Source organism: Myripristis murdjan, chromosome 1, assembly GCF_902150065.1.
Source record: "Myripristis murdjan chromosome 1, fMyrMur1.1, whole genome shotgun sequence".
Lineage (NCBI taxonomy): Eukaryota > Metazoa > Chordata > Actinopteri > Holocentriformes > Holocentridae > Myripristis > Myripristis murdjan.
Window position 1 is genome coordinate 26718239 of NC_043980.1, and position 20043 is coordinate 26738281.

At 42.4% G+C, this 20043-nt stretch overlaps 1 protein-coding gene across 1 annotated transcript in view; it reads right to left on the reverse strand.

Moving 5' to 3' along the window:
- Positions 1–999: 999 nt before the first annotated feature.
- LOC115365560 (protein sidekick-1) overlaps positions 1000–20043 on the reverse strand; it is a 251027-nt gene continuing 231983 nt past the window's right edge. The window contains exons 35-46 of the mRNA XM_030060637.1: positions 18390–18446; positions 18043–18144; positions 14421–14536; positions 8857–9043; positions 8548–8685; positions 8300–8461; positions 8061–8186; positions 7098–7262; positions 5328–5465; positions 4222–4342; positions 3237–3366; positions 1000–3135 (exon numbers count right to left, since the gene is read on the reverse strand). Coding sequence (XP_029916497.1) covers positions 2830–3135; positions 3237–3366; positions 4222–4342; positions 5328–5465; positions 7098–7262; positions 8061–8186; positions 8300–8461; positions 8548–8685; positions 8857–9043; positions 14421–14536; positions 18043–18144; positions 18390–18446 — 1748 coding nt within the window. The 3' untranslated portion in view covers positions 1000–2829. The remainder of the gene's footprint in view (positions 3136–3236; positions 3367–4221; positions 4343–5327; positions 5466–7097; positions 7263–8060; positions 8187–8299; positions 8462–8547; positions 8686–8856; positions 9044–14420; positions 14537–18042; positions 18145–18389; positions 18447–20043) is intronic.

Below are 20043 nucleotides of genomic sequence, written 5' to 3' on the forward strand. Positions count from 1 at the left end.
CAAGGAGTTTTATTGCCAATTTCCCGTTCCAAAGGTGACAAATTATCTCTAATACCTGTCTATACAAGATATAGAGTACCTGAGCAGGGGAGGCTAATGGCTGGTAAAAGCATCCTGAGATAGAAAGGTCGCAGATCTGATCGCCCCAACAAGCAGAAATCCCTGTCAGTGTCTCTGAGCCGCTGGATCTCTCACCAGATGATGTTAAGTCATTCTGGATAAGAGTGTTATCTAATCCTGAATGTAAATGTAAATGTAAATGTACTGTAGAAGATATCGCTGCAGTGGGGAAAATAGCAGGGACCTTTATGCTTGCAGCGACGTGCCCAGAATGCATAGCTGTATTTAAACACCTGGAGTAAGCCCTGCTCACCATTAACAAATGTCGAAGGTATTCTAAGGTGTACTTTAATAAAAACAGCTATAGATGTGCATTTCAAAATGTTCACATTCACTGGGCAAAAGCTTAGGCGATGAAAAGCATTTGTTTCTGTACATTTTCCTTCAGACAAAACTGTAAAAGGCTTGAACGATGCTCTCCTGTCCCAGACAACCGCCACAGCCAGGCAAAGTGAGACCTGTTACACATATCAGAGAAATTTTGATTTCGGGCCGTTACGATATTTCATGTCAACGCTGATACTGGCCGATATCGATTACATGCTGATATTATCGCTCATCCCTAATAAATAACATATATAGTTGGGGAAAACCAATAATGCAAGTCCCTGTGCTCAGCTTCTGAGAATGCACAGCTAAATTTAAATAGAAATATATTGTATGGAAACTTGACACCATGAGAGGAGTTTTGTACTGAAACATTGCTAAATAACAAGTCATTAACCTGCTCCTTCCCTCCTTTTACTACTTTAATGGGAGGCACCAACAACACCTGGTTAGTAGTATTATGTTCCCCCCATAAGCCTATTGACTGAGGCAAGATGGCGCTCACAGACATGTTTCCTCTGCTTGAACTTTAACACAGCACACGGAGCCATATTGTTCAACAAGGACCATTTATTCACACACTGTATGGGATTTAAAACAAGCATGAGAGAGGGGGTGTGGTGCTGGAGGGTGTAGGGAGTCGATGATTAAATTATACATAAGCAAAAAAACTCATTCAGATGATTTTTAATTGGTGTACTTGCACTCGAGGAGAAGTACAAAGTTTGTGTGTGTCAGCCTGGCTGCTGGGAGTCTGGGCCTCTGGAGAGAGGCCAGGGTGCCGATGGAGGGGTCACACCATTCAAAGTTCAGTCACACTCGGCTTAAAGAAGAAACACATCTCGATTCAAATTATGCTGTAATTTTGTCCACCACTCACTCATTCACTGCAGCTTGCTTTTATGATTCTTGTAAAAATCTCTTTTGACCTTCTGACCCCCGTGCTCCCTCTCCCTCTCTCCAGTCAGTAGGTCAGTGGTAGATAGAAGCCTGCTCCAGTGCTGTGTTCACTATTTTTGACTCTGAACTACACAAACTTAGCCAGACTACATACAATAGCACAAGTAAAAAGGTTTCCCCTGTACAAAATCCATCATAAAAATATACACAAACAAACATACATATGATGGCACACTTTGCTTAGCAATAAACAACAGAGACAGATGAACGGGCTTCTGAAGTAAGCACAGACCCACTCTACATGCATGCTTGTGTGCGTGCGCATCACATACATGCACACCCTCTCTCTCTCTCACACACACACACCCTCACACATACACACACACAAATACACACATACTTGTAAAAAACAAACCAATTTTTATTTTTTAAAAAAAGAGAGAAAAACAATGATCAGCAAATATAAGATTAAAATGTGTGGGAATCGGCTCAGTGCAAGCATTATGGCTTGGGAGGCTGGGGGATAGGGAGCGCTGACAACAGGCAGTACACAGTAAAAAATATGGTGGTGCATTTTTCCTAAACCCGACCGTCACACACACCTCCCGCGAAGCACGCAACACTCACACTTAGAATGCCTTAAGTGCTCAAGAATCCACACCCACACACTGCCTCTCCCTCCCTCATCAGGTTGTGATTATCGATAGGTTTTTCCTTTTTTCTTTTTTTAAACTCTTCCTCTGCGTGGTACTGTAGTCTTTTAAAGCTGACAGCTCAGTGTTTGTGTACATGAACCAGTACGTCAACAAAAGCCGCTCCCTTCTGTGCCATTTTCTAGTAATTCTCCTCCCCCTAGAAGCTTCTCTCTCCCAGAGGGAGATGGCGATTGGTGTAACAGTATGCATGTGTGTGTGTGTGTGTGTGTTTGTGTGCACATACTGTTTGTGTGTATGCGTGGAGTGGGAGAACAGATAAGAATTAGCATTTGTGCAGGAGTTCCCGGTTCTGTTGTCCTGGTTCCATTTTCTCTCCTACGGTTACACAAAGTGACACATCTAGTATCTCACAGCGCAAAAGCATGCTCTCCTTAGAGAGTCTCTGGAATAGGCATGACTATCTAGTAGTATATCGATGTGAATGTGTGTGTGTGTATGTGTGTGTTTGTGTAAAACTGTGTGTGTAAGCACAGTGACATAGAGGCGTAAAAGATCAGGAGCAGGACACACACTCGTCAGCACGGTGAGGATCGTTGTGAACGAGGGGAGAAGGCGAGTGAGGAGTGTAGGTTTAGTTCTTTGGGGCACGAGGGGCTGTTGCATCATCAGTCCATCCCACCTCTCCTCGTCTCATCCTCCCCTCTCCTCTCCTCCAAAGCCACCTGCTCCCTCCTTCCTTTCGTCCAAACACAAATCGACGCCCCCCCCCTTTCATGTTGTTATCAGTGTGTATATTATTTTGTGCTGGGTTTTTCTCCCTCTGAAGTCACACGAAAGAGGAGAATCCCGTGACAGGAGTGCGTGACCCTGGCGGGTTGGTGTTGGGGTTGACGTGTGTGTGTGCCGGCTGGCCCGTGGGAGTGTACGCCCCGCCCGCGCTGTGCTGGGTCACCACGGTCTGGTAGTAAGGCTCTGTGTCCGCCGTGGCACACTCCTCATAGCCGAAAGGAGCGCTGATCCCCTTCAGGCCTTTGGGCTGGCGCTTCCAGGAGTTGTAGTAGGTGGGGTCGCTCATGTAGTGGTTGACAAAGGAGTGCTTAGGCTGCTCATCCTCGTAGTCGCTGTCTGTTAACTGGAAACAAACACACACAAGCAGACAGAGGTTAGCAAGTTGGCATTTGATGAGAGAGAGAGAGAGAGGAGAGAGAGAGAGAGAGAAAGAAGAGAGAATACCTCTGACTCAGACACCTCAGTTGGTTTCTCGGTGAGCGTGGTGCTCTCAGTGAGCACAGCTCCATTGTAGTTGTTACAGATGTCCTCATCAGAGTAGTGGAGACCACCTGGACTGGGCCTGGGGGGAGATCTGGACACACACACACACACACACACACACACACACACAAAAGTAGCGGTATGAGCATTTTAATTTTTAATTTTTGTTGTATGTGTGTTGAGGAGTGGCATATTAAAAAGATTCTGTTCTGTTCAGAAAGTGAATCGGAGATCATTTTTGAGCAAAGTCAATAAAGTGTGTTTGTGTGTGTGTGTGTGTGTGTGTGTGTGTACAGGTTATCAGTAACCATGTGACTTTTTCCCTGATATCACCCACAAGTGTGGCGTAGTCAGATAGTGGGCAGTAAATAGTAGAGATGAGAGACAGAGGTAAACAAAAAGTGGTTACTGGATTAGTTTAAGACACCGGAAGCGAATGTAAGAGAGAGGTCCGTCCAGAGAATTAAATAATGTAATGGAAATCGTGCAAAAAGACAAATTTCTCCTGGGAAGCTAAAACTCTGCCAGCTGTCAAGTCTGTGGACATGTCAAACTACTGTCCTAGAAGAATGGCCTTGAAGAAGCTCCTCTATTTCCACTGATTTCCAGTTTTATTAGATAGAGAGAATTTTTGAGTTTCCCATATCGCTTCTGCCCGCCCTGTGGAATGTTTCCTAAGGAAAGAATGAAAACAAAAACGAGAGGCTGGCGAAATGTGGAGCTCTTTGAGGCAATTATTAAATCGAGCTAGAACAGGCTTGAGGCTGAAGAGGCTTGTACACAATCATTGAGATCACTGATGAGTTGTACTTTTCTGTGGAAATTCATATGGACAACTCACAAAACCAATGAGAGGACAGTCCTTTTCCCCACAAAAATCAGGGCCCTTCTTACAGGCTGGTTGTGTGTGTGTGTGTGTGTGTGAGATTGTCTTGTTTGTGTGTACCTGGTTCCGTTCTTCTTCAAGAAGGAGTTCTTGCTGTTCAGAGTCCTGCTGTTGAGCTCCAGCGCGGTGAAGCCTCCATTGTCCAGGGTTACAGACTCCTCCACTGTAGATACATGCTTTCCTGCAGGGAAACAGGAAAATGGACTCAGATGGAATCACCAAGATAAAATCGACTGGGGAAGATAACATCTAACAAGGCAGAGCTGTTAAAAATTACATATGGGACCAGCGCTAAGTTGTTTTTTATTTCGATTACATCGGTGTGGAAATCTCCTACTTGACTCCAGCGTGAGAGTGATCTGGGAAACAAATAAAACCACAATGCATAATTTGGTTCTCTGGAAATACCTATACTGACATCCTCATAATTTATCCAACGATAATCCTTAATTAGTGGGAATAACATTGGAATGTTTATAAATAGGAGAGATGCCACACCGGGCTTCTGGTTCTGACTTGAAGTTGATTTGATTAATAAAAACAGAACATGTGGGTTCCCCTGTGGCCGCCGTTTATTCTTTGATCATTAGCGGCGGTGAAATCTTGCTTATGTTTGTGCAGTGCCACTCCACTGCTCCTGTTTGCTCTCCTCTCCCACCCCTTGCTTTGACTGCTCCTCTGCCTAGAAGTTGTGCCAAGGGTTTCCGTGGCAACTCAGATTAAAACTCGTGTCCTGATATGACCTGCGCTTGGCAGGGCAACGTATAGGTTATATATTTGGACATGCATGGCATGTGTGCAGACACGCACACGCACACGCACACACACACACACACACACACTCACACGCAGACGCACACACAAGAACATCTAAGGAGGCCTGAGAGGAGAAAAACCTGGATGTAAACAGGGTTAGAGCCACAACACTCAACATAAAGGATGAAAGCTCTAGAGGGAGCACCGGGCAAGATCTCAGACGAGCTATAATCCAAGCCCACATGTTGGCAAAGCAAGCATCCTCTGTAATGAAGTGTCCTTGAGCCAGATTCCCCACCAGGTTGCGGTGCACTCTGACCAGCCCTGTGGAGGACGGAGCGAGCAAAAAGCTAATTTCCTCACAGCGATCAATAAAGTATTCCCTCCGACAGAGCGGCGGAGTCACAGACCTGTGCCGCAGGCCTTGTACTTGGTGCTGTGGCCGTGCAGCAGCAGGGTGAAGACCAGCACCAGGATGAGGATGAGCCCCACCAGAGCCATGACCAGCAGGAACCACCACTCCTCGTAGAACGGACGCTCCGACAGCGCTGCAGGCGGAGAGAGGGAGGGGGGCACAGATACATCAGGGAGGCATTTCAGAAACTAAGACTGAGAACACTTGCATGTATGCAGCTGTTTCACTGCATTTCAGCTACCAGCTGTCAAGCTCCATTCCTGTCCAAACACACACACACACAGACTAATTTGCATAGTAAGTAGAGTCAACTTCAGTTGCTATCTTTTCACTGCAGAACTGGTACTACGAGTTGTCACTCTCATTAAGCGTCACACTGGAAGTGAACATGAGCAGATTACCCACAAAAATGCTGAGTGACAACCACATTCAGCTCTTACGTGAACAGGGCCTTTGATCAATCATTTACCTGAAATTAAATAGTCTTGATCTGGTAAACCTCACTCCTCTGATGCTCAGAGCAAAAAAACTGAATTAATCAAATTAAATTAAAATTTAGGACTCTGTGACTGTATGAGGAGTATGATGATAGCAAGATGTATTTCTTAAATTTGAGTAGTATTACTAAACGAGTTAGGCTAGATAAAATTAATCAAAATTTGATTAGCTATATGTACAGTACATTTGGATGTATACAGTATGTGCAGTAAGGGCTTTTCATAAAATATTCTTAAATATTCTATAGTTTTCCTCAACTGATTTTCTGCACTTCTCCAAACTAATACACAAATTACAAAACAAATTTCAAAACTATACAATCCATAAATAATCTGGCCTGCTAGTGATAAACAGGTTAATGAAGAACAAAGTCACTGGTTACAACTCGTTTGTGGTTTTGTTTGAAGAAGATTGTAAGTCGCTCATCAGTGCTTCTATCTCCTTACTGTATCACAAAGAAAATGTAAGAAGTACCTGCCAAACATTTGTCAAAATGTCAAATTTGCTAATATAAAGAAATTAAAATAAAATGACACAAAATGACTTGCCAAAATTTACAAATAACAAACATTTGACACTGTGAAATATTACGAGGTATCTTCAAAAGTGTGAGGGACAGACATTTTGCTTCCTGTTCGGAAAAACGTTTCATCCACAAATTATGGATAAAATTCCATAAAATAGATTATGGATTAAGGTTAAGGATTGTTGAACTTTCTGATGAGCATGTTTTATCATCAGTATTCTTGTGTGAATATATTTGAATATATGAACTTATCAACAGATGGTGTGTGTAGTTTTCTGGGCAGAATTTCGAGAATCTTAAAGCAGCACTTGCTTCTACAGTAGAACTGGGCTGTTTTGAAAAATTAGAGCTGCCTCAACAGTTTTCATGATATGAATCTTACTTTGGAGAAAATCAATTGAGAGAAACTGTAATTAACTGATATGTCAAAAATGAAAACAAAAGAACCGAGCTGTTTTAGATAATGCCTTAACCATGTGCCATGACTGCAGGTGTAGTGGCTTGGCGCTGCCTCTAGATGGTAGCAGACGATAACACATATCACATCCCACACTGTACTGACAGGCACGAAATGCAGTCAAATCTTAGTCACATATTTTTCATCACCCTTGGTTTGGCTGTGTTGTTTTTTAATGAGCCTCATCTCCACTTGCATGTGTGTGTATCTGTCTGTCTGTGTGTGTGCATATGAGCTTTTACTTGCATTTGTATATCTATGAGTGTATATGTGTGTGAGTCTACCGGCGAGTGCAGCGGAGGGTGTACTTGGCTGCCCGTAACCATAGCGATTGACAGCGATGACTCGGAACTCGTAGCTGATCCCTGATCTCAGTCGCTCCAGAGGCACTGAAACAGACCTGCTGCTGGGAGGGAGGAGTCTGATGAAAGAATCCCACACTCCTTCATCTGGAGAGAGAGTGAAGAGGAAGAAGGGTTAAACGTCTTACAGTCTTTTAAGTGCCTGCAGCGGAATGAATGCCAGTGACAGCATAAAAAGTGCCAGTTCTGATTTACTAATCTGCACCTGCAAACTGGGTGGACATGCCTTAGCAGGAGACTGGAAGCATATTTAACCCAATTAATATGTGTATTGAGGAGTGGAATCGGCAGAATGGAGGAGGAGATTATTGAAGTGGATCATTCCCACCGATTTATTAAACCTCAACGTGCTTGCATGCACATGGTATTTAACACCCAGAGGAAGCATGTCTTAACTTCTCACCCTAAGAAACCTGTGGCTGCTGTGTTACTAGTCAAAAGCAAAATTGACAGAGGATGATAAATTAGGGACAGTTCGTTCCATCTGGAAATGACTCTTTCAAATGTCATAGGGTGAAGATAAGAATAAGAATGATAAGAGCAACAAGAAGAAAAAGAAAATGAGTAAGACAAAGAATTTAACACGGTCTGCTCCTCTGCTTGCAGTGTTTAAATGGCTTTCCATACTTTCAAGATAAATGCACACTTACTAAATATATTGCATTCAGGTGTCCTAATTGGAAAATTGAGACTAACTTGATTTGCACAGGTGAACTTAATAAATCTGAGGCTAAACTGGAGAAAGCTGAACTTGTTAAGGTTTTGCACAGGGTGGTAATTACTGTGCTTCTTAGCAATTAACAGAGACATTAGTGGAAATGAACTGTTCTGAAAGGTATAAAATAAAAGTCATGGCTGTCCTGTGACATTTGTATTTTAGCCTACCTGAGGGACGCGCCTCAATGACATAGCCAATTATAGGTCCTGCCCCTGCTTCTCCCTCTGACCAATGGATATTGAGGGAAGTGGAGGACTTTGTAATGGACATTTCCACAGGCGAGCCAGGGGTGCCTACAGAATGCAACAGGAGTTTTAGATAAAATCACACACAGCCTCCAACTCATCCATGCTTTCACCCATGCTCACACACAGTCACATACAAACAGAGCACAAACAGAACCTACCTTGTGCAGGTTGTGCCGTGATGTTGGCATGTATGGGCGGTCCGTAACTAACTGTGCGGGCCTGAACGGTGAAAGTGTAGGTCACTCCTTTGGTCAAGTCTCGAACCTTCAGCCAGCGCTGCCAGCTCCCCTTCACATCCACCGTCACCACTTTACTCACTCCTGCTTTTGCACAAAATGAAAAAAAACAACAACATTAGTGCTGTTGAAATATGGGTGCATGTGTGTCTGTCTGATTGGCTGCATACCTTGTACAGGAGCAGTTGGTTGGTAGACCACCCTGTAGCCCTCCAGCTGCCCATTAGGAGTTAGAGGAGAACCCCAGGACACGTTGACACTTCCCCCTGTCACCTCTGAAAAGGACAGATAGCTGGGCTGGCTGGGAGCTGCAGACACATGGAGATAATGAAAGAAACCAAAGAGAGAATGAAGGAAACAAAGAATTAAAATAGGCATTTTTGGTCTTGGTTTGTTTTTGTTTTTATTTCTTTAAATTTGAAGAATCATAAGCATGACATTCTCCACATTGCCTAAAACAGGCCAAGCCTTCTCCCTACCAGACTGCAGGGTCCGGGCCCCGCGGGGCTCGCTTGGCGGGCCGTCTCCAGCCGTGTTGAAGGCAGTCAGTGTGACCAGGTAAGGCGTGTAGCTAGTGAGGTTGACCAGGCGAACACGAGTGTCCGGAACAAAGATCACCTTCACCTTCTCGGTCTGATTCTGCTTGTCTCTCTCCCAGTAGTGGATCTTCAACACAGGAAACACTGTCAGCATCACAGGGCTCTATTGCCTCCTAATCCTCCTAACACACATCCATAACTCCTGTTTTCTCCTCTCGCTCCCTCCTTTTCTGCCATCTATTGCCATTATCTTCTTTCCGTTCTGTCCCTAGTTCCTGAGGTACCCGAATCAATCCATACAAAATACAAATGCGCTGTTTTACTGGGGACAGATAAATGGCTACAGAGAGAGTAGTCTTGGTGTTGACAGTATAATAGAAGGGATAGTAGCTGGAATACATTACTTCTGCACATCCTACTGGTCGAGAATGTATGTGCTTTACCATGCATGTATAAATATATATGGCTTATAACATACATCACTATTACATATAAGATATGCAGTAGAAATAGTGCATTAGAGCTGGAGCTGGTTTCACTAGATGTGCATTGCAACAGTGCTACTGGTGGACTGGCTGCAAAAAAGACTGTTGTAAACACTGCATTAAAAAAAAGACAAAAATGATAGATTGTGGTGTTTGTAATATCTTACTATCACATCCACTTTTAACCTTAACCTTAGAATACTTGTTAAAAATTTAATTTAGCCCAAATTCTCTGATTAAATCGTAAGTTCAATGACATAAAATGGTAATTATAAATCAGGCTAAGTCAAGAAGCCTGATTAAAATAACAACTTCAAGTAATCAATTAATGAACAAATAAGCAGTCAAAATGCAGACACAAGTCCCTGAGTGAGTGTTCCTTGATCCCTTAAGCACAGCATGTTAAGCCCAGAACCAGTTGCCCTTCCCAGCTCATTTCATTTGCAGACTGCACAGGCCCATGTGGAAATAAATCAAATCATGACCTATAAGTTATTGTTGACACTGAAAAACTAAATGAAGATACAGGCCATGTTTTTGATCCCTACAAGTTGAAATAAGGCAAAGGTCACCTGGTTATTGAACCAACTATGATGAGAGCAGCATCAATATTAGGACCTTGCTGCGTGTAGCTGGTGAATTTCACACTTTAATGACTCCTGAAATTGCTTTTTTAAATCTAAAAGACATGCAACTTTATTATGTAGTATTTTTCTAAATGATATTTTGGCCCAGGTAACAGTTTTGACATTTTTTTCCTTACATTCTTCCAGTCATTTTGCCTTTATTTGATCATCTATATTGAAGAAAGACAGGAAAACCAGGGAGATAAAGAGAGTCATGTGACAAAGGACCCAGCCTGGATTCAGTCCTGGGACACTGCAGTTTCATGACATGGGTCGTTGTCATGGACGCTCCATTTTTGACAAAGACTGTCTGTGGCATTTCGGCACCTTAGACAGACTAACCTCACCAAATCTTATTAGAGAAAGAATCACATGAATAGCCTTGACTGTATGACTTATGTATTGTAGTGTAGGCCTTAAAACAAAGAAAGAAAAAGAGAAAGAATTAAGGACAAGGCTGTATTTAATGAAAGCAGAAAAAGATAGACATATACAACATATATATTACTTCCAGTAAAACAGCCTATATAAATGCATATCCAATGACAAAGGCTGTTTAATGCATTCCTACAATGCTGTTATGACACTTTTTACAGCTTGCTCCCAGCACAAACCATTACTTCCTAGGTGCATATCCTCTGTAATACTGTATTTCTTAAACCTACAGCTACTTGTATTCAGCCTGACCCTCTGTGAATCTCTGCATATTGTTCATTCCCAGCTGAACATGGAGCTTCTCACTCTCACTTCTCACTTCACCTTGTGATGGAAACTCCTCTGAAGTGCACAACACTAAATGTTTTTATTTAAACATAAGAGAGTCCCTCCATACACCCATGGAGGACAACAGCTGAGAGCTGAGGAGAGAGGCTTTGTATGATCTGAGGATTGACCAGCCTACTGTAACTCACATGCCCAACGCAAAAACCACAAGCACAACTTCATGCATTAGGAATGAGGCAGCAAAAGTATCTGGTATACAAGGGAGTGCTTAGAGTGAGAAAATGGCCACAGCAGCTGCCAGAGTACTACTTCTCATGACATTTAATTTATTTGAAACTAGATATTTTTTGCTATCAGTGAAAATGGACTGGAAAATGAGGAGGGTTATATATCAGGGCATAGCATGTGCCAGATTTAAACCCATGCAAGCCAAGCACATGGAAATTTTCCCCTGACAAGCATACGAGACCAATCAGCCACCTGGGTACCTCATCATGTATGGTTTCTCAGCTCATTCATATTACAATCACATCATGAAACCATGGCCTTTACAAGCAGAGGCTGACTGGCCCTTCAGTGTACTAGTAGTTTTAATGGTGAGTGGGTCAATCAATGTGTGCTGGTGACGGACACAGGGAAGCAAAGAACTGCAGACAAATGCCACATCTCTTTGTAATTTTGTAATTAACTGATTTATTTGCCACTAGAACTAACATCAGTCAAACAACATAATGGTGCAGTATTCTAAAACTAGCACTTAGTATACTGGTAATTATGCTGCCTCAAACTGTGGTTGGAAATGTAACTATGGGTTTAGCATACAGGAGCAACTCAGCAAGCTGGTAAATATGACTGAGAGAGTTGGAATTTTCCATGATACTAAATTGCCAAGATCTGATGTTCAGTGGGCATCTTTTATGGGAAAAATGGTTCTGACTAGAGTCATGTGCCATGTCAGCCACTAATAGTCTAAGATGTGTTTTGTACCCATTAGTTATTATTTGTCAGTTTGAGTAAATAATTAATACTACTGTATGCTGATTTTCACTCTTTGTTTAACTTTTAAATGTCACATATACAACTTTTTTGCAGCACATAAAAACATCCACTAAAGAGATACTTTTGTTATAAGGTCCCTTTAGTCATCATTCCCAACTAAAAGCACTAAAAAGTGCTGCAAGCCATATTTACAACTTCCAAACGTGGAAGAAAAATGTTCTGAGAAGCACTTGAGGGCAGCATTATACCACCTCTGTTTTACTCAAGGCTTTTATGATGATGAGATACAGAATAATTCATCCAGCTGTTGAATTTATTATTAAAACATATCACTTCCTATAGGATTCTATAAAAACAGGCTATGTTTCCATACTTGTGAGGGTCGAGAATGGGATAAAGTACTTGTGGCTTGTTTGCATGGGCCAGTTGGAGCCAAAAGTCCAGGGATGTTTTTAATCTCAGTCCAACACTGTTTACAAGTGCTGCTGAAAGGAGACAATCTGGATTATTCAAACCCAGCTGAACATTTTCACAGCTGAGCGTGACCATCATCTGACTTGATCAGATCAAGAACATCTAAAAGGATTTCCCAAACAATCTGCAAAGGAGCAGACTGAGGCGTTGGTGAGAAACAGTAACTGGAAATCTAGGCTTAGATGGTATTAATTTTGAAATCTGCCAGTGGGAGCCCAGTGTAGGGTTGCCTCCTGATTGCTGCATGCCTATTGTCTGCTGTTTGCTTGAATGTGCACTGTTAACTTGAGTGTGTGGGTCATGTTTAGCACAGTTTAGGTGTATGTGGCTCTATGGTCCCCTTTATAGACACCAAAGCATAACTCCACTTGGTCATTGAATGTATGGACTGCGAGCTTCACAGTCGCAACTCTAATGCTGTACCCCTATCAGGCTGCCGATGTAGGTGTCATCCCAGTGTCACCATTGCTAGTGTCGCCTGGGTCCCATCGCTGACATTGTTTATCTACCTGGCTGTGGACACAGGTGAAGTCCTGGTTTCTGTGCCCTTCTGACTAACTGTGGACTCATTTCTTTGCTCTTTTGTGGTTTCTTGCCTCATCTGTTGCCCTTGCCTTAGTCCATTTGTGACTTTTCTGTTTCGGTGTCCTACAGGGGGATTCCTCTTTGACTTGGCCCATCTACAGTCTCTTTCATGTTTTTCCTATTAAGATTTTCTTATGAGTTTTTGCTTGAATGCTCAGTGGGTCTAAGGATTTTAGTGCTGGGAGCGCAATAGGTTTGCTACGTCTTGTTAGAACTTGCTGTTGTGTGTCCTGTGATTTTTGTTTCCTCTTATCTTTGTTTGATCCCTCATGCTCTGCTTCATCGCTGACTAGTTAAATCTATGAAGGCTCATTTTTGTACAGTGCTTTGAGACATGTTTTGTGAAGAGGGGCTGTAGGAATAAATGATCTTGAACTCGGATGTCAGTCTAGCACAGGAGGAATTTTCATCCTCTCCTCATATGTGTTTGCTTCTGCTGTATTTGTGTTTAATGATCACTGGTCCTTTTTGGCAGAAACAGCATGATGCATGTTGCTAATGTCTGTATTTGTCCTACATTTGTCTCTTTTACTGGTGGCCTTAAAATTGTTATGACTGATTTTCAAGTGCGAAGTGGGTACTAAGATATTAACTATGAACTGTTTATACTGTAAAGATTTGTATTCAAGGTATTCATTTTGCTCAACTATGATTATTAAATTACCTGTGCAAAATTTCACAGTCCAGTTGTTTGAAAGGTTTCACTTGACAGACATAAGATCAGTATATTCTGTTATTATCTGTTAGCCCGCAACCCGTCACAGCCAGTGTGTTTAATAAACCCACTACTGTGAAAACCTGAATGCTGTTTTAAATAGAACACCACACTTGTAATTAAGTTTACCTTCAGCCCTCCTTAACTTCAAAACTCAGTCATGGTGTTTTGAGCCCATCATCTAACGGTGTAGGAGGGTTAACAGAAGTCATCACCTATAAATTCATTAAACATTCTTTCTTTACTCTCTTCCTCTCTTCTTAATCTCCTTAACCCCCTCTCCCTCACTCTCCCTCCCTGCGTACATCCGTCTCTGGGAGTTTAACTTATTCCCCCGATCCTCTCGTCTAATCAGGATTCTACAGGGATCACTTGCTCGTCTTATTCCTTCACTCTGCAAATATTACATTCCTTTCTTTTTTCCCTTCCCTTCCCCTCCTGCAGAAATCAATGTGTCTACAGCAGGACAGATAACCTTGTGTTTGAAGTTCTAAGAGCAAGGGGGAGGGACAGGGGAGTTGAGGGGGATAGACACAGAGACGAGTGATATTGAAGCCATTAAAGGATATTCAGATTCTTCCTTTAACTTCTCTGTCTTTCTATTTCTCTATAGGACATTTGAAGGTGCAAAAGAGTAAAATCCTTTCAAGACAGCAAGAGACATGGTTAGAAGAAGAGAGACAGAGAGTGCTATCAAATATTTATATGTTTCTATTACATACATGCTCATAAAGATTTGTTTGTGTATTTGGATATTCATTTTTGTCTTATTTGTACATGACTCAAGTCATTTACTCTGTGTGTATGTGTGTGTGTGTGTGTGCGCGCGCACGCGCGTGCATGTGTGTGTGTGTGTGTGTGTGTGTGTGTGTGTGTGTCTGTCAGTCTGTGTGTTACCTTGTATCCTTGAATAAGTCCATTCTGCGTCTCCAGGGGTGGGGTGTCCCAGGTCAGTTCCAGAATGGTGGGAGCCACAGCTGATACTCTGATAGACTGAGGGGCGACTGATGGAGCTGCAGTGAAGGAGGTGTGAGGTTAGTCAATTAGTGTGTGTGCACACACACAACGCACATCACGTGTATCACTGACCCCTGATCTATCTGATCATTCAAGGAAAGAACTGCATGTTTTTACATTTAAATAATAGCTCAAGGTCTGTTATGAAAAAATCATAACAGAACTGCTTAGTGATTCCAACAATGTTTTAGTCAAGCAGCTGACCAACCTAAGCACCAAAATAAATAACATGCACGCTTCATGTTTTCCATCTACTATTTACAAGCACAAATAAACAGAATAAAATTAGTTTCACCTGCGTTTGAAAAGTCAAATTCAGATCAGCTTACTTGTAGGCCACATGAGCAGTCATGGTTTGCACTGGCATGAAGGAAATGAACCGAGGTTGCCAACGGACTTAATTACGTTCCAAATGAGCATAAAGTCACAATGAAATGGCATTTTAAGAGCCTCTTGCTTCCTTAAATTTGTGTTTTCCTGTTGAAACAGGATGTTTGGGCAGAACATGACTGAATTGTGTAAACCACTGGGAAATCCGTCTGGGAGAGAAAGACAGAGGGTGCGCTCCATTTGGATGTGCTGCTGTGCCATTTATTATGTAGCAGCAAGGGCAGAGAAAACTGCTCAAATGGAGTGCAGGTGGCATCTGGTCCACGTGAAACGTGAAGCTCTGATAACAATCATTGCTTTTAAAGCTACGCCTGTGCAACCATCATATAGGCCAAAGATCAAATTCATTTCACAGGAATCCGTGAGATCTAAAGACATTCACTCAGCTTTTCACTGGCATTCTTACCGTTTAAGTATGATGGACACTAAGCATTTATTTGTTTTTGTCATCACTGTTTGTCATGCTGCAGTGCACATCTTCTGCTGCTGGATCAGGCTGGCACAAAGCACGTGCAGGTTACTGTGCCCAGTTTAAACCACGCCTGTATGGCAGAAACCGGCACTGTGACAGGTTTTGAAGTGATTTATTTGCTTGAATGATTGTTAAAAAAATTGATATTTTTATAAGTTTGAGAAGTGAAAGATAGAACGTATACTCACACACTGGATCAATGCTGCAAAAACATTAAAAAAAAATTTTGGGAGCACTGATCTGGTGTGTAGGTATACTTTCTACACTTTTCTTCATACTTTTTTATACCTACTCACCCACTATGTTGGTACATTTAGTCATTTTACTTATATTTTTTATTGGTTAAAATCTTTGTTCATGCCTACTGGTCAAGCATGATGTGATCATTGAGGATGGTTTTCAAAAAGTAAAAACATTCATTTACAGGAAGTAGAATTTATTTTTAAGTGAGTGAATGTTAGGGCATGAAAAATTCACCAACAAGTTGAGAAAGTGATTTTTCATTCATAAAGAACAATTTTTGAATCAAGCAGTCACTGTGGGCTGCCTGAATAATGTTTTACTCATAAGCCTTCGTGGTAAACTTGTATTCCAAGAATGCTAGCCATCTCTGACCCAATGGAAAAAAGTGGGGCCATAATTGCACAACTTTGGAACAGCAAAATACCATCTAAACTTCAATTTAGAAAGCTCACACAGTATAATCTAAGTGTGTGGTATCCAGTCATACGCTCAGTACTTTCCAAACACATATTTTCTCTCAAATATTACAAAGACCCCCTCCGCAAAATCCTCTCTAATGCGAGGTCGGGAATCCCATGCACTTCACTGGATGAGCAGCTTGGATGGACATGCATGTGTGTGCAAGGTTTGAGGGCAAGATCTGGGCGAAAATATGTTTGTTTATGAAATACTGCGCAGACACCAGAGATTTGTATTATATGGCTGAGCAGTGTGAGCTTTTTAAAAGGAGCTTTTGATAGCGTTTTGCTGTTGTAAAATTATGCAATAACAGCCCCAATTTTTTCCACTGGAGCAGCGATAGCTGGAGTTTTTGGAATATTTATATATGTTTTTGGAGTTTACCATGAAGGCTTGCGAGTAAAGCTTTCATCGTTGCAGGCTGAGGGCAGCACACGGTGAGTACGTGATACGAAAATAATGCTTTATGGGTGAAGTATCAATACAATGTGACTGTATGGAGTTTTGGACTATCAAGGTGGGATGTTTTTTTTTTTTTTTTTTTTTAAGGCAGCCGTCTGAGTTTGTCAAGCGCTGCAGGAAACCCTGACAGTCTTGCACCAGGGTACATTTTAAATAACCAAATATCAAAGTAATTTAAATTGGAAAAAAAAAATCAGCACAGAATTTCCACCAGCGATGAATTCAGCCTGTCGCTGATCCCTGAAGTATCGCCTAACCCTTGTAGGTGGGAGGTGGAGTGGGAAGTGGGGAAAACATGTTTCTCTGCTTCAAATTAGAATGGGCCTAAGGGCCTAGCTGCCTTGTTACCCCACTGTAACACACATATGAATGTACACACCAGTGTGTACCTAAGGCTAGAGAAAAGGCCATATCACCCCATTTCATCATCCCCCTCCAGCTTTTTCTTCCTCCCCTTCCTCATCCTCACCTCTCACTCCCCTGCAGCTGATGTGTATGGCCTACTAAACTCTCACACATAAACACAAACACACACGCACACCTCAAATGGGAGAACATTGGTCTGATAGAAGGTGAGATTGTGCTGCTGCTATGAGGGAGATGACAGGACTGTGTGAGTATTAATATGAAAATGTGCAGGTGTGTGACTGCACACTCATGTGTTTGTGGTTTCTAACAAGAACAAGGTACTGCAGCAGGGTGTGTGTGTGTGTGTGTGTGTGTGTGTGTGTGTGTGTGTGTGTGTCTGTGTGTATCTGCGCATGTGTGAAAGATATATTTGCACTCCAGTCTGTCTGATGGATCCGTGGCTTGACTCTGGTGAAAGTTAAATAGGGGTTGGGCCGTCACTACAAAATGGATGACCTCGCACAGCTTCTGACGACATTCAGGTGCGTGCGCGCACACAGACACACACACACACACACACACACACACACACACACACACCCTATTAGAGAACACCACTAAGGCTTTCAAAGGCAATGTCACTCTAGGGGACAAGTAGAAAAAGACAGGAGGCGTGCAGGGGGCAAAGCAAGACAGAGGAGGGACGGAGAGGGCAGCAAAAGTGCCAGACAGGGCAAGAGTGACAGACAGGAAGCAGCAAAACAAAGAGATAAAGAGAATAATAGAATGAAAAGGAAGCATAAATAAAGAAAAGCAGGGAGAAAATGGACAGATCTTTTACCCTAAGGTGACTGACGTAATAACAACAATGATTTGAAAGATTCAGCTTCAAACTAGACGGTCCTTTATGTTCCCAAAAAAACTAACTTCAAACAAAATATTAGATGTTTAAGACACTGAAGAGAAGACAAGCTGGCCAAACAACATTCTCCACTGCATCTTGATTATCCAGGTACTGAGTCCAAATACATGGCACCACTGGCAGCTCGCAAGCTATTATAACTATGATGTGCGGATCACACACTGGTGGATATTTTCATTGGACAGATTCCTTCAGTTTCCACCTACCTGCTTCGCCAACAGACACCTCAACAGGGGTGGAGGGCGGGCTCTCTCCGATGATGTTGTAGCTTGTCATGACAATCTGGTAGCGTTTGTACTTCTTCAGCTCTGTGGAGAAATGGTGACACATCGCATTTATGCAGCATATAACAAGACTGATGCAAACCTGTATATCTGTGTAACTGCTCGTTGAGACTGCTGCAACCTATACTTACATAAATGGATGGTATTGCCAAGAACAGACGCTGGATGCTTATCAAACAACTACATTATAAAGATCATTGGACCTTTTGATCCAGCTCTGTCATCATTTCACTGCACTTGGCATGCTAGTTCCATCTTAAAGCACTTACGTGTCAACTCAAACTCCGTTAGCGAGGCACTGCTGACTGTCTTGAAGGTGCTCTTGGCTTGAGGAAAGTAAGAGAAAAATGGAGGGAGAGCAAATCAATAAATGTTTCAAGTTCAACAATGCATTCTGCCATTATAATACCATTCAATCAAATTATTTTATTTAATGGCAGTGGGAATCATTTTAAATACTGTTATGTTTTAATAAGCCTGTCGTGCTCAATGGAACTTGGATGGACTCAGAATTGTCCACCTGCCAATCTCAGACAAGCAGGTACTCAATCTATTATAAAGTACTTCAGACTCTGCAGTGCATAACAGTGTTTTATTATTAAAGTATTATAGTGCAACAGGGACGGCCTCATGGTCAACAAACTGTCTGGTGACAAGAGGGCCACTGGCTCAGTCCCTCATCTTGGCCGCGGTCCATCCCTGTCAAACTGTTTTTGAGAGAGACATTGAGCCCCCTCCAGCTCTGGGAGGCATTTGTTGCCACCCCTACACTCTGATTAAATATACTGTCATTATTTTCTGAAACTCTATTTCTCATCATGGATATTGTCTTTCCACCTGCACCCTATCAAGGGAAGCTTGGAGTGCAGGGTCAGCTGAAGAACAGCACACCTGGAGCTACTTTTTGTTCAGTGTTGTGTTTAAAGACCCACTTTAGTCGAGCACTTAGTACAATGAAAAATGTTTTGTCAGGTCGACAGGTGGCCTGTGTAATGGATTTAGTGCAAAAATGTGTATTTCCTGTGCTTTCAAGAAACTGGTAATGAAGCAGATAAAAGTCCTGCTGCTCCTATTGTGTGAAACAATACATAACAGCACCCTGGGGATTTGGACTTCTGTTTTGGGGCTGGGAAGGGGGCAGTGGCTCAAGTCAGGAGGTAGGAGGGAGGACAGACCTTTATGATCAGAGCGACAAATAACACAAAGACACACTGAAACGTATCCATGTAATATTTCTGCAGTCACTCAGTAGTGTAGCGTTGCTGCTGCTGTCTGGCCTGTTCTATGCTGGGGGAAACCCTGTACACGCTTTTGCTGTCACGACATCAGTGGGGCTCTCGTGCTGTCAAGCGTTTCCCAGGCAACACGTCACATTTTGGAATAGAGCTGCAGGCCTACACAGAAGCTCCTAAATGATTATTGATTACTGAATAAATGCATAGCTGGCATTATTTTCAACATTAAAAGGGATTTTGTTGGCATGTACTATTATTGGAGAAAGCAGAACCACAGTCAAATGATTAATTATTTTAAAATTCATGCGATAGCGGGGGCCTGCACTAAAACCACCTCAGGGTAGGGTCTTTTTTTTGCATTTTTGCTTTATTTGATAGTGACGCAGAGAGAAAGAGAGAGAGTGGGAGAGGAAAGGCAGGGGAGGGAGGAGGATGACACTCAGCAAAGAGCCCAGGCTGGATTCGAACCCAGGCCACTGCAGCAAAGACGCAGTCCAATACGTGGCTCGTGGACCACCTCCTTCTCTGAGGAGAGTTTAGCAGGATGGATGCTTGCTGACATGGGGATCTAAACCCCGACTATAGCATCCTGCTGCCCATAAAACAGTTGTTTCTGGACTGGATTATGCACATTACTAGGCATTTTTTCCATATTAAATTAATTTAATTTCATTTCATTTCATTGACT